General features: G+C 40.6%; 1 protein-coding gene across 4 annotated transcripts in view; it reads right to left on the bottom strand.

The window, feature by feature from the left end:
• Positions 1 to 460: 460 nt before the first annotated feature.
• Positions 461 to 14,823, bottom strand: part of CCDC68 (coiled-coil domain containing 68) — a 56,408-nt gene continuing 42,045 nt past the window's right edge. For 3 of the 4 annotated variants that reach the window (XM_050767863.1, XM_050767865.1, XM_050767861.1), the window contains exons 11-12: positions 6,341 to 6,417; positions 461 to 3,985 (exon numbers count right to left, since the gene is read on the bottom strand). In XM_050767863.1, coding sequence (XP_050623820.1) covers positions 3,928 to 3,985; positions 6,341 to 6,417 — 135 coding nt within the window. In that variant the 3' untranslated portion in view covers positions 461 to 3,927. The remainder of the gene's footprint in view (positions 3,986 to 6,340; positions 6,418 to 14,823) is intronic. The other variant, XM_050767864.1, reaches the window with a different exon arrangement.

Below are 14,823 nucleotides of genomic sequence, written 5' to 3'. Positions count from 1 at the left end.
AAAAGCAGCAGAAAAAAATCTGTTGACTGACCAAAACAATACATACACTATGGATAATATTGTCATAAACAATCAGATAAAAACTACTGGTCTGGCGCCAGGGGCTCACGCCTGTAATCCCAGCACTTTGGGAGGCTGAGGCGGGTGTATCACCTGAGGTCAGGAGTTCGAGACCAGCCTGGCCAACATGGCAAAACCCCATCTCTACTAAAAATACAAAAACATTAGCTGGGCATGGTTAGCGGGCGTCTGTAATCCCAGCAACTTGGGAAGCTGAGGCAGAAGAATCTCTTAAACCTAGGTGGTGGAGGTTGCAGTGAGCCGAGATTGCACCTTTGCACTCCAGACTGGTCAACGAGAGCAAAACTCCGTCTCAAAACAACAATAACAGCAACAGCAACAAAAAAAAAAAAACCCAGAAAACAAAAAACACCACAAAACCCAAAACACTACTTAATTTATTTATGCATAATTTTAATATAAAAAGAAATAAAACCAAATAATTCCACAATGTGGCATCAATTTTCTTTATGGTAAGGCATATTATAAGCAATTATTTGAAAGATATACTACAGCAATTGTTTAAACATTTCATAAAGATAATTTGTAACGACATATGTAATCATGGTAGAATTAAGTTTCTTTTCTTTTCCTGACTTCATGTATGAATTTCAGAACCACCTCAGACCTTGCTATCCAATAAATTCAAGAGTACAATTAGAAGTACATTTATTTAGAATAAAACTGAACTAGTGTTTGTTTTCCCGTATTTCCTCTGGAGTACTCTTTTAGCTGAATAAATATTATTCCCCCTTGTAATCTTGCTTTCTCACTGAGAAGTGTTTTTTTTTTTCCAAAAAAAAAAAAAATTTCAAATGATAATTTTATGATAGTGGATATAGGAAACAATCCATATGTGACACATAAATGATGAGGCTGATGGTATTATAAAGACACATTTATATTTGAAGAATTCGGACTTTTGGGGGTCTCTGAAATGGCTTATTTATTCTCAGGAAATCCAAAGATTTCCAGAGTGAGCCTGGAGATGTCATGAACAGGTCTCATCTGTAGTATGTTCCACTGTAACTGCCCAGTGTGTTTATCTTGCCCTCTGCCTACACAGAGCTAATTTATCATGGCAGGGGGGTTGCAATAGAGAAAGAGTTCAATGCACCTAAAGCTGGCTCAAATCAGCCTCCCTGAAAACTCAGAGGCTAGGGTTTTTCAAGTATAGTTTGGTGGGCAGGGGGCTTGGGGGAATGGGAAATGCTGACTAGTCAGGGACGCAATCATAGGAGTGCGGAAAATGGTCCTCCTGCACTAAGTCCGCTTTTGGGTGGGAGCCACAGAGGAGTTGCTTGTCCAGGTGGGGCCATCTGGTCATCAGAAGTGCAGAAGCGGACTGGGTGTGGTGGCTCATGCCTGTGATTCCAGCACTTTGGGAGGCCAAGGCAGTTGGATCACCTGAGGCCAGGAGTTCGAGACCAACCTGGCCAATATGGCAAAACCCCATCTCTACTAACAATACGAAAATTACCTGGGCATGGTAGTGAGTGCCTGTAATCCCAGCTACTTGGGAGGCTGAGGCAGGAGAATCATTTAGTTTTGGGAAGGGCTACTATAATTTAACCTATAAAGTAAATTTCTCCCAAAGTTAGCTTGGCCCACACTCAGGAATGACCAAGGGCAGTTTGGAGGCAAGATAGATAGTTAGGTCAGATCTCTTTCACTGTCGTACTTTTCTCACTGTTATCATTTTTGCATAGGTGGTTTCACCACTGTATTTCCATGTTCAAAAATGAGTATCGTGAAATCAAAATAAAAACCAGCAGTGTCTTTCCACTTTTGACCTTAGAATAAGTTTTTCTTATTCTAAGATCATCAAGATTGTTAGGTCAGTTAAATAAGCCCATTCCAAAATCTGAAATTTATTACAATCCAGCACGATGAATGAGGTATTAAAGGAATCTGGTCTCCTAGTAAAAGACGGATTCTCTTACTACACTGCAAATATTTAAAGCAGGATTCATGGTCCTAATTTTCCTACAAGTGTGCCTGAAAATGTATCACGAAGAAATTCTTCAATGTGACATAAAGTCATAAATAATAAATGTATGATAAACAGATTTTTAGCAGGGAAGTTTATCTCAACTGAGTTCTCACAATGGTAGTCCAACTGGTGAAAGATCAACTCATTTCGGCAAAATATTGATTTTATCAGTATTTGTTATTTCTTACTGTCATCCACAAAATAACACAGGCAGACATCCAGGAAGCTATGTGTTGATTAAAGTGGCAAAAACAGAGAGATTTCTATAGCTGGGAAATTTCTTAGACCACCATGTAAGCAAGTAGAATGAATATCAATAGCCAAGTCAAAAGGCTCAAATTTTTGCTTCACAGTTAGCAGCTGGGCAAATTACTCAACCACTCTCAGTATCTTCCTCTGTAAAACAGAAATGATATGATCTGCTTCTGAGGGTTTTGGGGAAGATAAAAGGAATTAATGCAAGTAAAGTGCTTAGTCTTGTTCCTGGCATAGGGTAACTATGCCCTAAATGTTAACAGATAAATATACCTTCAAAATAAGCAAGCAATAAAAATGTTTTCAAAGATACCATGAAGCATAAAACTCACATACAGTTACACAACAATTCAAGGATTACAGTACTTGGATAAATTTATAAATACATTATATCATCTCATTTTTATATATCTTCAAATACTTTATAGACAATACTGATATTTCACATTCCACTATGAAAGCGTCAGCATCTTTCCTGAGCAAATATTTAAAGTTACACACTAGAGGGGAAGATCAAAGGCCTAAAGGAAATTCATCCTTTAGGGGGACCAAGGTCTCTCATTATACATTTAATTGAAGTTTGTTCTTTCCCGACTGTATGTCTGCATTTCTGCAAGTCAGATTTGGTCTATTCACTGCAATCACAAACTCCACCTACAAAGAAGGCATGTATCAGAATTTAAGCAAACTTTCACAAAAACACGAGATCTATCATTCCAATTCATGAATTCAGATTCTTTCTGGCTGCAGACAGCAGTCATTCCTTTGAGCCTATAATAAATGTTTTCATGGAAGTATGGGCTAACAGCATTATTTTTCTACCCCCCCATACTTTATTTAGATACTATTAATAAATATCAAGAAGAAAGTTAGTCACAAAGGTAGAGGACGCCATGTGCATCCCTGTGTGTTTATGTGTACAGGTTACCTCTAGAAACCAATTTTTAATCCCAGAACTACCGAAGAACAGTCATTCTCTGATGTGTGGTGAGGCAGCCATGACTCTCAACTTCAGAGGGGCATATGGGTTGGGGAATTAGCTAAAAGAAATCCACTCTTTCTCCTGTCCGTAATTCAGTTGAGTATAATTCTCCAAGAAACAATGGATCAGGAGATGAACTCATGTCACTGTAAGATTTTTCTTATCATCCAAAAGTCAGTTTTCAAATATGTATGCTCATTCATACATATATATGCCCTTCATACATATATATGCAGGAAATGTATGTTCATTCATACATATATACTCTCCCTTCTATTTATACTCTTAAAAACCACTATCAAAAAAGTCAGAGTTGATAACCTTAAAACAGTCCCCGTAGAAAAAAATCTGAAAACAAGATTCAGATTTGTGTTTTTTTAATTTAAAGCAGAATCCATCTTCCATCAAGGGAAGGCACCTGGTTTCTTCACCTACTTGGTAAGTTTTGAAGAGTCCATCCGTTAAATATATATTTGTTTGATTTTCTGAAATGTCATCTTCTTGCAAAGCCATTGGTATATAATAAGTTCCATTTAAATAATGGCATTGTGCCATTTTAACATGAAATTTGTGCTGTGTTTCAGAGAATAAATAAGACTCACGCAGTCTTTCTAAATCAGATCTTCAGCCAGCCAGTTCATTTCCGTAACCTAATCAACATTAAATAAGGGGAAACACCTTCGGTCTTCAATTCACTGTAGAAAAGACAACATGATGATCAAAATGCAGAATGTTAAACTCTAGTGATCATGGCTGGACCACCATACTCAACTACCACAATACTATTTGTCTATAAGTTTTATGTGTACATAATTTTCTAATTTCAGTCTTAACAGTTATCTTTATACTCAAATCTCTCTCTAGAGTTAATTCCATTGTATATTTGTAAAGCCAGATTTACAAAACCAAACTACCACTTACATTTTTCAAGCAACCAATGGGCCATATTTTATTCTGCAAATGTGGGTCCTGCCTTTATATCAGGGGTGCCCAGCCCCTGGGCCAGGGACTGGTACCACTCTATGGCCTGTTAGGCATGGGACTACACAGCAGGAAGTGAGTAGTGGGCAAGAGAGCAAAGCTTCATCTGTATTTACAGCCACTCCCTATCGCTCACATTACCTCCTGAGCTCACCTCCTGTCAGATCAGCAATGGCATTAGAGTCTCATAGGTGCGCGAACCCCATTGTGAACTGTGCATGTGATGGATCTAGGTTGCACACTTCTTATGAGAATCTAATGCCTGAATATCTGTCTCACCCCCGGATAGGACCAGCCAGTTGCAGGAAAACAAGCTCAGGGCTCCCACTGATTCTACATTACAGTGAGTTTATAATTATTTTATTATATATTACAATGTAATAAAAATAGAAATCAATGTAATGCACTGGAGGCACCCCAAAACCATCCTCTCCACCCTGGTCCATGGAAAAACTGTCTTCCATGAAACTGGGCCCTGGTGCCTAAAAGGTCGGGGACTGCTGCTTTATATCATTGACACAAGAATTTCTATCAAAAATCACAGAACAAAGGGGCCATTCAGTCTCGTTTCACCACTGCAGTTAGGAAATTTCCACCATTTGGCCTTTCCCAAGTCACAGGGAGAAGAAAAAGAACAGTAAACCTTTAACTATTAATTAGTTAAATGCTAATTAATAGCTGTAGCTAAAGAGTTGGCAAAAGAAGTCATTCTCTACAACATGACCCCTATATACCAGCCAGAGTGCCAGCATTCAATACTAGAGTAGTTACCATATGAAGATAACCAGCTGTTTCTTTGTCTGCTCCATTCTGGCCCCATTACCTCCAGGTCCAAGCAGCTATGATTGGCCATAGTGCTTCACCACTCCAATGGGAATGGTACAGATGGAAGGCAGCAAAATATTAGCCATCCTTCCTTCCCTTGGAATGTCACGCTTGCTCTCCTAGTCCAAACCTTTCACATCTTCCCCAACTGAAGTGACTCCACTCTCCCTGTTTCTGAAATGTAGGCATTTCATCTCCTCCTGGGAAACCTCTGGGGCTCCATTTCTTTTCTTTCCTAGAAGTTGCAGGGCTAGTGGCCAAAAAGCTTATAACAAGCATCTGTAGGCCAAAAGATTTTAGAGGACTTGAATCCTAATAGTTTCATTTCTAGTCTCTAATTACGTACATCATTAGCAAAATGAAATACTGTTTCAGACAGTTTTAAAGAGAGAGAAGAATCTTCCTGAATTCCTAGACTGATGCTAATCACAGTGGGTCTGATTTTTTCCACCTCTGGCACTGGGCTGAAGAGAGTTTTAGAAAATGAGATTCTTCCCAAGAGAGACTAGCTTGGGAAATTCAAAAGTTGCTAGAAGAGGAAGTTTTTAATCACTTTTTAAATGATACATGTAATTAGAAACTATGTTTTCTTTTAAATGATAATTTCATGGGGTTTGTGGAAATGAGATTTGAGCCCAGATTCTGATTCTGCCAACAACCACAACAAAAATTTAACTTAAAAAAAATGACTTAGTTGGTTTCAACCATCATTTCAATTTCTTTAACAGGTTGTCATCATCACTTGAAATCATTCATTATTAGATAGTTGTTGAAGAACCTTGTCCTTAGCAATGCAGGAAATTAAAAAGAACTATTCTTGCCCTGGTGATATTTATATTAATAATTTATTAGAGTTGACAACATAGCAGTTTCAATAAATGCCAACAATTAAAGATTAAAATGTCCATCAATGGCATAAAAATACAGCAACAGAAGAGGAAAGACAATAAAGGAGATGATCTATAATGTCTAGGTGTTGGAGTTGAGATTGGGCTTGTTTTGGGGCAAAGAAGAAAAAAGAGATATCTAAATTTGTTCATTAATTTATTTAGTATTTCTGCGTTAGGCTTTGAGGATTAAATGATGAACAAGATTAACACAGTTCTGAACAGAAACTGAGGGACAGACAGTAAACAAATGATTACATAAGTAGTGACATACTGGAATCTTTCTTCAGTGGGTTGAATGTCAAACATGTTCAATATAGGTTGTGAAGACGGGGTGGAAGAAGACAAAGACCTTACCTTGTAGAGACAGCCTTAGATACCTTTGTCCTAGGAGTTTCAGATGAAAGCGCTACCTGGGTTTTTAGTTCTTTATTCTAAAATTGAAAAAAATGCAGACATCAAGTAACTAACACATTTATTAGCTACACCCTGAATGCTTCTATTCAACCCAACACCTGCCTCACTCCTTGGCAGTAAGTTTGTTATTGCAGTTATACTATAGAACAAAGAAAATAGACAGCTGAAAGTCACTAAATATTATCTCTGAAGATGCAGATACTCCCTGAAAATGTATAATTTACAAAGTGACTAAAATATAGTATTCTGATTTAGCATCTGAAATTCAACAGCTGAAGGATCTATATTTTATTTTACAGAGTTTTAAAAATACAGACAAATGAAAAGAACTTTTAGGGAACCTTGTTAAAGATACCCATAATATCGATCACATGTTCGTCTTCCTTTTGCAATCTCTTGATTATAAACCCCATGAAAATAGGTCCCATCTGCTCTTTACTATTAATGTAAGTTCATGGCCTCTATAGCCTCAATTTTCTTATGAAGCCTTAGTTTCTTCATATCTATACTAGCGGTAAATGATACACGTACTGCCTACTTTGTGTAAATTGTTGGAAGAAACAAGTGTCGTATGAACATAATATTTTACATCTGGAATCACTCTCATAATTCTGGGAGTTCATGCAACAGCTAAGAACAGGAGTAATGGTTAGAGCACAGGTTCTCACGTACAAATCCTAGCACGGTCACTCACTAGTTATGTGACCTCATTTAGGTTACTTAACCTCTCTGTGCCTAATTTCCTCAACTGTATTACAGATATAATAATAATAACACCTTCTTCACAGATTTGAAATGAGATAAAAAATATGTCAAGTGCTCAACTAGTGCCTGGCACAGATTTTAAGACGTAAAGGCAGTTGGTTATGATTTTCTAGTCCAAGTGCCTTTTTTTATTTGTTTTTAGGCACCATCTGGCTCCGTCACCCAGGCTGGATACAGTGGCACTATCTCAGCTCACTTCAACCTCCACTTCCCGAGCTCCAACCTGCCTCCCACTCAGTCTTCCGAATAGTTGGGACCACAGGTAAGCGCCACTATGCCTGGCTAATTTTTGTATTTTTGGTAGAGACAGGTTTCACCATGTTGTTCACACTGGTCTTAAACTCTTGGACTTGACTGATCCACCTGTCTCAGCCTCCCAAAGTGCTGGGATTGTAGGTGTGAGCCACCGTGCTCAGCCTCAAGTACTATTTTTATAACTACAAATTGAATTCCAAAGACTTCCAGTGCCCCACATCCTATTCATGCAGAGTTCAATGCCAAGCTGTGTCCTCCCGTCCAGAGCCAGTGTTTTCTCTACAACATAGTCAAGCGAGCAATTTCACTTCCCAGATCTGGAAAGTGAGACTTAAAACAGTGAAGGATCATGAGCAATGCGGAGTTGCCAGTGGGTTGCACTGTCGGGTCAGGGGTCTTTAAAGGACACACTCATATAAAAGTGTCTGGGACCAAAAGGTAGCTGGGTGGAACGATGACAGGTGATGAACAGCAGCACACCAGCTCCCTTCCCTTTCTAGGAACACAGACGTAGAGAGTCATGTAATTACAGTTTAAAAGGTATTTTTCTTTTTCTTTTTCTTTTTCTTTTTCTTTTTCTTTTTCTTTTCTTTTTCTTTCTTTTTTTTTTTTTTTTTTTTTGAGACAGGGTCTCACTCTGTCACCCAGGCTGGAGTGCAGTGGTGCAATCTCAGTGTTACAGGGTGTAATTTTTTCTGGCCGGAAACCTTTGAGGCCAGCGGCGCCTTTGCCAAAGTTTTACTTGGGTCCGTTGGGATCATTTTGTCCACTCAGTTTGGCAGGCTGCACGCTACTGGCCTAGGTCTCAGGCCTATCAAAGGCGAGTCAGGTGTGAAATCGCGAGGGGTGTTTGAGCAAGCGTGGGGTCCAGCCACTGTGCACAGTCAAACATGCCGGCTGCTGCAGTGGGGCACACAGCGCCAGGCACTGGCATAGGTGCTGGCTCTGCGAGGCTGCAGCCAGACCAGGTGCACCACAAGCAGCTTCCACAGCCGGCACTGGGGTACACGGTGGCATCTAGAAGCTTGGAGATGCCAGGAACCGCAAGGCCCCAAAGAGAGTCACAACCCTGGCTCAGGGAGCTCCCAGGTCTGGGCTGCCCAAAGGGCCACAGCTCTTTTTTCCTTCTCTTTGCCAGCAACATGGAGAGCAAGGGGCATGTCTCAGCCCTGTTTGTGTTATAGCTCTTTTAGCCCAGGCATCCAGTGGGTCCTGAGTTCTTGTCCAGCAACCAGGAAGAATGAGGTACACAGACAAGTGGAGCGTGACCAAGACAAAGAGGAGGTTTATTGAGCAGCTCAGAGGAAACCTGCAGGTGGCAGCTCCTTTCCACAGCCAGGGTGTCCTGACAAGTGTCCAGCTCCCAGCAGAGAAGGTAGCTCCTCTCTGCTAGGCAAGTAATCCCAAGTGTTCAGCTATCAACAGAGAGGGTAGCTCCTCTCTACAGCTGACTGCCCTATCGTCTGTGCGGCTCTCATCAGAGGGGAAGCCCTAGAGTGAGTGGCTCCTCTCTGCAGGCAGGTTGTCCCAATATCTGCTTGAGTCTCAGCAGAGAGGAGGCCCAGGAGTGTAGCTCCTCTCTGCAGCTGGTCATCCCAATGTCTGCCCAGCTCTGGCTAAGCCTGGGGCTTGTATGGCCTCCGAGGGGAAGGAAGTATGTGCTGATTCCTCCATGGGCATCCATGAGTGGGCCCAGAATAGGCAACACAAGTTCTTACTCCAGTCCATAGGACTGGCAGCCTGGCCCCCAGCCTTTAGACCCTCCCTGTCCTGGAGGTGGGGACTCACTGGGACCTGCCCCCTTCTGCCCAGGAGCCTGTCTGCCTTCTGCTGTGGTTCATAGCACCTACGCTGTTTGTGCCAAGGGGCACCTTCAGGCCAGCAGCAAACTGCCCTCAGCACCCCCTTGGCTTCCTTCCCATGCTTATTGGTGCCCAAAGTCCAGAGGGGGTTGAGGCAGAAGGGGGTTGGCATGTCAGCGCTGACCCAAACATGTACATACCCGGCTGAGCTGTGACAGTGCCCAGGCTTGGCCCCAACTTTGCTCCAAAACTGGGGAGGGTGCCAACAGCAGGGAGAAGCCAGGCAGTGGGAGCAGGCACTTCAGAGCCTGCAAGGGCAAAGGGGGCCTTCCAGGGCTGCCAGGAGTGCAGGGACTCCTGAGTCTGCAGCCACAGTTCAAGCAGCTACAGCTGTGCCCAGCAGGCATGGGGCTCTTGTGGGCTCCAAAGAGAATGCAGCCCTTGCCACACCTCCCTGCTGCAGCCAGTGAGATGGCAATAGCCCCTCCAGATGGCCCATTACAGCCATCAATGGCTCACTGCAACCTCCACCTCCATCTCCTGGGTTCAAGAGATTCTCCTGCCTCAGCCTCCCGAGTAGCTAGGATTACAGGCATGTGCTACCACACCCGGCCAATTTTTGTTTTTTTTTTTTTAGTAGAGACAGGGTTTCACCATGTTGGCCAGGCTACTCTTGAACTCCTGGCTTCAAGTGATCCGCCCACCTCAGCCTCCCAAAGTGCTGAGATTACAGGTGAGAGCCACTGCATCTGGCCTACAAGGTATTTTCTGAAATCCCACCTGATGGTTTGGAGTAAGTCAATGGTTTAGAGTCAGCCTTGGACTATGCCCCTTCTTAGCTCCCAGCATTTATCATGAATAATAACTCAAAGATGGAGCCAGTATCTTCACATGCAGTCATCATTTCACTGTGAAATTTCAAGAGTGAAGCTAAGTTTCACCCGGGAAATGTACTTCAGATTTGATCAATTGATGGTAAAGATTTCCTCATGTAATGAATATAAATCTATTATACACTCCAAACAAGGGCAGGCACATATTATAGGCCAAGCATGTGCCTAGAAAAAAGTCCCTCTTTATAGTACTTTACACTTGACAAAGCAATTTGAAATGCAGTCTCTTGATGACAAGCACCATTGAAATGAAAATATTCTGTGACTGGTCAATTAGGTATAAGCTACTTAGGTTTTCCCCAGAATAAACTCCCAGTTTCTCAACCAATTCAGTACCAAATAATATAAAAGCATAAGAGTTATTATGTTAGACTCTCTTTAATTTATTTTAAATTCCATGCTGATTTGTTTCATCTACCAGATTTAGGCATTTAGTCTTGATTCATAGACTTTTCTGATTTTTCCTTTAACTAGGACAGTATATGCATGAGTTTTATTTAAAAACTACAAATCACTGGCCAGAATATGCCTGCCATTATTATGGTTCCATCTAAGGATAGTTTATTGAAATAGTTTTCAAAAAGAATATAATTTTTTGCATACTTAATATTTTAGCAACACACTCCAGAATTAAATTTTAAGGATGATGGTGCTTATATAGAGTAGGGTAATCTTCAAAGTTTAGAAAATGCAGTAATTTCTGAAAATGCATTTCCTAAGGAGCAGGTCCTTAGTGAAGAAACTAGAAATGCAATAACTATAAGATGAGTGTCAGAGCTGTAAATTAAGATGATGAAAGATATGCAAAAACAGAAAGAAAGTAAATAATTTTGGTAGAGTTAAGCAGAAATTTTCTGGTGATATTTAAAACTGGTTAAGAAGAATTAAAGATTTTTTAAAAGATAGGGTTATATGAGTCAATGTTATTGCCTATAGGGAGGGGAAAAAAACTGCTAGGATAGAAAGACCAACACAGGAAAAAAGGATGTATTTCCATTACTTGAAAGCTAGAAGTAAAATAGAAAATATTTAATATAGTAACTGTGACAATGACTAAAATCAATGTAAAAGATTACGCAAACTTAATGTTGTAACCATGTGTTTAAAAATATATTGGCTACACATATATATTGCACAAACATGTATACGCACACACACACACACAACACACACACACACACACATTTAATCACCCAGTGTATTAGCCTGTACTGACACTGCTAATAAAGATGTACCCAAGACTGGGTAATTTATAAAGGAAAGAGGTTTAATGGACTCACAGTTCCACATGGCTGGGGAAGCCTCATAATCACGGCCAGAAGGGAAAGGAGATGCAAAGACACATCTTACATGGAGGCAGGCAATAAAGAATGAGAACCAAGCAAAAGGGGTTTCTCCTTAAAACAACCATCAGATCTCATGAGACTTATTCACTACCACGAGAACAGTATGGAGGAAACTATCCCCAGGATTCAAAGATCTCCCACCAGGTCCCTCCCACAACACGTGGGAATTATGGGAGCTACAATTCAAGATGAGGTTTGGGTGAAGACACAGCCAAACCATATCACCCAGATACAGAGATAGGCAGATATTGATGGGCAGGCATGTGCTGCAAAGTTAAGCAGACTCAAATGCAGGTTCTGCCACCTGCTCCCTGAGTGATTTTAAACAAATTGCTTCACTTCTCAGACCCTCAGTTTTGTCACTTGCAAAATGTAGTCAATAATAGCTCTCTTGGAGCAGCTTTGAGGATTAAAGAAAACAAAATATGTAGCATGACTAAACAGAGACAAATGATTTTAGCATGAATGAGAAAGTGGTGCTGTCTTTATGGTTTAAAAAGTCGATGTGTTTAAAGGGTTGTTCAAGCTCTGATGATCATTTTTCATAAACTGAATAAGTCCCTTCTGTTATTTCAGGAATTCCAAAATGGGCAGTGGCCTTAAATTTGCAGTGCAAGACAGTGTACTCCTGCACATTTTATTCTAGTTTAAAAGCTTTATAACAAGCCATTCACCAGGAATAGGATAGAAATGTATTCACTATGAGGCTAGGTGAAGTGGTTCACACTTGTAATCCCAGCACTTTGGGAGGCCAAGGCAGGAGGATCACTTGAGCCCAGGAGTTTGAAACTAGCCCTGGCAACACAGTGAAACTCTGTCTCTACAATTTTTTTTTTTTTTTTTTTAATTAGCCAGGCATGGTGGTGTGCGCCTGTATTCCCAGCTACACAGAAGGCTGAGGTGGGAGGATTGCTTGAGCCTGGGAAGTTGAGGCTGTAGTGAGTCATGATCACGCCACGGCACTCTAGCCTAGGCAACAGAGTGAGACCCTGTCCCTAAAAAACATATAACAAAATAAAAATAAAATAAAATAAATGGAATCACTATGGCTCAAAGTCACTGTATTTAGGTATTTGGATACCTGGTCCAACATCACATGCTCAGAGATGCCCTCCCTAATCCCTGTTGCTCTATGACTCCCCACACTCTTCCACTCGTCCTCAGAGAACTTGGCCCTTCCTGAGCAAGCTGTAAACTTGCTTGTTTATGTATTTATTGTCTGTTTCCTCAAAGTATAAGTAAGATGAAGTCAGGGACAATCTGTCACATTCACGGCCATACACCCAGCACTTAGAACATTTCCTGACACACCATAAACACACAAAAAATCTGTTGAATAAGTAAGTAAATATGGCTTGGACTTTTTAAAGCTCAGATGGGCAAATAACATCCATTGCTGTGAAGGAAAGATTTACCTATTGAAGAAAATAAATATTGAGAACATAAAGTCACTCCTCAGATACTGTTATTATTGGAAGCCTTTTTTTATACAAGTGTTAGAAAACACTGGCTTGAGTCTGGGCACAATGGCTCACACCTATAATCCCAGCACCATGGGAGGCCAAGACAAGCGGATCACCTGAGGTCAGGAGTTCTAGACCAGCCTGGCCAACATGGTGAAACCTTGTCTCCACTAAAAACAAAAATTAGTCAGGCGTGGTGGTGGGCACTTGTAATCCCATCTATTTGGGAGTGTGAGGTAGGAGAATTGCTTGAACCCGGGAGGCGGAGGCTGCAGTGAGCCGAGATTATGAGATCATGCCACTGCACTCCAGCCTGGGTGACAAAGTGAGACTCTGTCTCAAAAAAAAAAAAAAAGAAAAGAAAAGAAAAGAAAAAAGAAAACACTGGCTTGGGTTGAGCTACATACAGAGAATCTAAGACAACACTGAGAGGTTCTGTCGCATTACTGTAGAGAGTCTGCCACAAACCAAGAAATTTCCATGAAAGGAGAGGGACACACATCTATTTCTGTGGCATAATTGCTGAATAGTCAGTAATTATTTGCTAACTTTTGGAATATACAAACAGAGTACAATGGAAACAAATACATCTTCCTTGTCTAACTGTTTAACCAACAGGCCAACTGGATAATGTACAGTATCTGGGTTAAGTTGTCAGTTTATTTAGGAAGATAAAATCCTCATTGGGAACAATATAAATAAATAGGCATAACTAAAGAACACAAAATTGAATTAGAAGCAGTAGTACCACTGACACCTTGACTTTGTGACAAGAATGGGCACTTAATTAGATATGAGCAGAGCCCAGAACCATATGAAGTGAAAGATCTGAGAATGATGCCAACCCTAAAACAACCTCTCCATAAAACATATTACAGATGTACAATAATTAAAGCAGTAAGCTATTGGAGTCAAAATAGGCTGATTTGCTGTTGGAACAGTTTCAATAAGAATTTAGTCCAGAAATTCACTCACTAGCCAGTAAGTTCCAGGGAGCAGGACTCATGTCTATTTTGTTCAACATTGTTTTCCGGAATTTAGTGCCTATATCGTAGTAGCCACTCAATAATTAAGTGTAGAAGTAATTACATAATTAGTGATGTGGAAAAATGAATAAAATGAATGAAAGTTTAAAAACGAAAATTCAATAGGCACAGTGCAGTGCCATATATATTCTATAGTTAGTATGTACACACAGGTATATAACAGGCACATAGATTCCCACAAAACATAGATATACCCAACTATGCTGATTTAGTATTCAGGGATGGTACTTTTATCAGTGATTTTCTTGTTCTAGTTGCTTATCCATTATGTCCCAACTTATATGGAATAAATGAATGTTAGTTACATAAAAAATACAAGAAATAGGCCAGGCATGGTGGCTCATGTCTGTAATCCCAGCACCTTGGGAGGCCAAGGTGGGCAGATCGCTTGAGGTCAGGAGTTTGAGACCAGCCTGGCCAACGTGGTGTAAACCCATCTCCCCTAAAAATACAAAAATTAGCCAGGTGACATGGTGTGCACCTGTAATCCCAGCTACTCGGGAGGCTGAGGTAGGAGAATCGCTTGAACCTAGGAGGCAGAGGTTGCTGTGAGCCGAGATCATGCCACTGCACTCCAGCCTAAGTGACAGAGTGAGACCCTGTTTAAAAAAATATATATATGAAATATATAATATATTGCTATATGTAATAATATAAGAAAAAATATTTTATCAAGTAACATTTGCCAAAAAGCCACTAAGAAAGGCTGTGAAGAAATGTCTTTAGAGAACATTTCATACAAGGAGGCTTCACTGTGACATGAATCACATAATCTGAAGGTCCGCTGATATAAATTAGCCAGCTATTACTGGGCACTTGAGTGAACACTAGTTTTGAGCCAATTATTCCACAA

The sequence above is a fragment of the Macaca thibetana genome, chromosome 18 (genome assembly GCF_024542745.1).
Source record: "Macaca thibetana thibetana isolate TM-01 chromosome 18, ASM2454274v1, whole genome shotgun sequence".
Classification (NCBI taxonomy): domain Eukaryota; kingdom Metazoa; phylum Chordata; class Mammalia; order Primates; family Cercopithecidae; genus Macaca; species Macaca thibetana.
The sequence above is the reverse complement of the archived record's forward strand: the minus strand, read 5'-3'. Positions and strand labels throughout refer to the sequence as shown.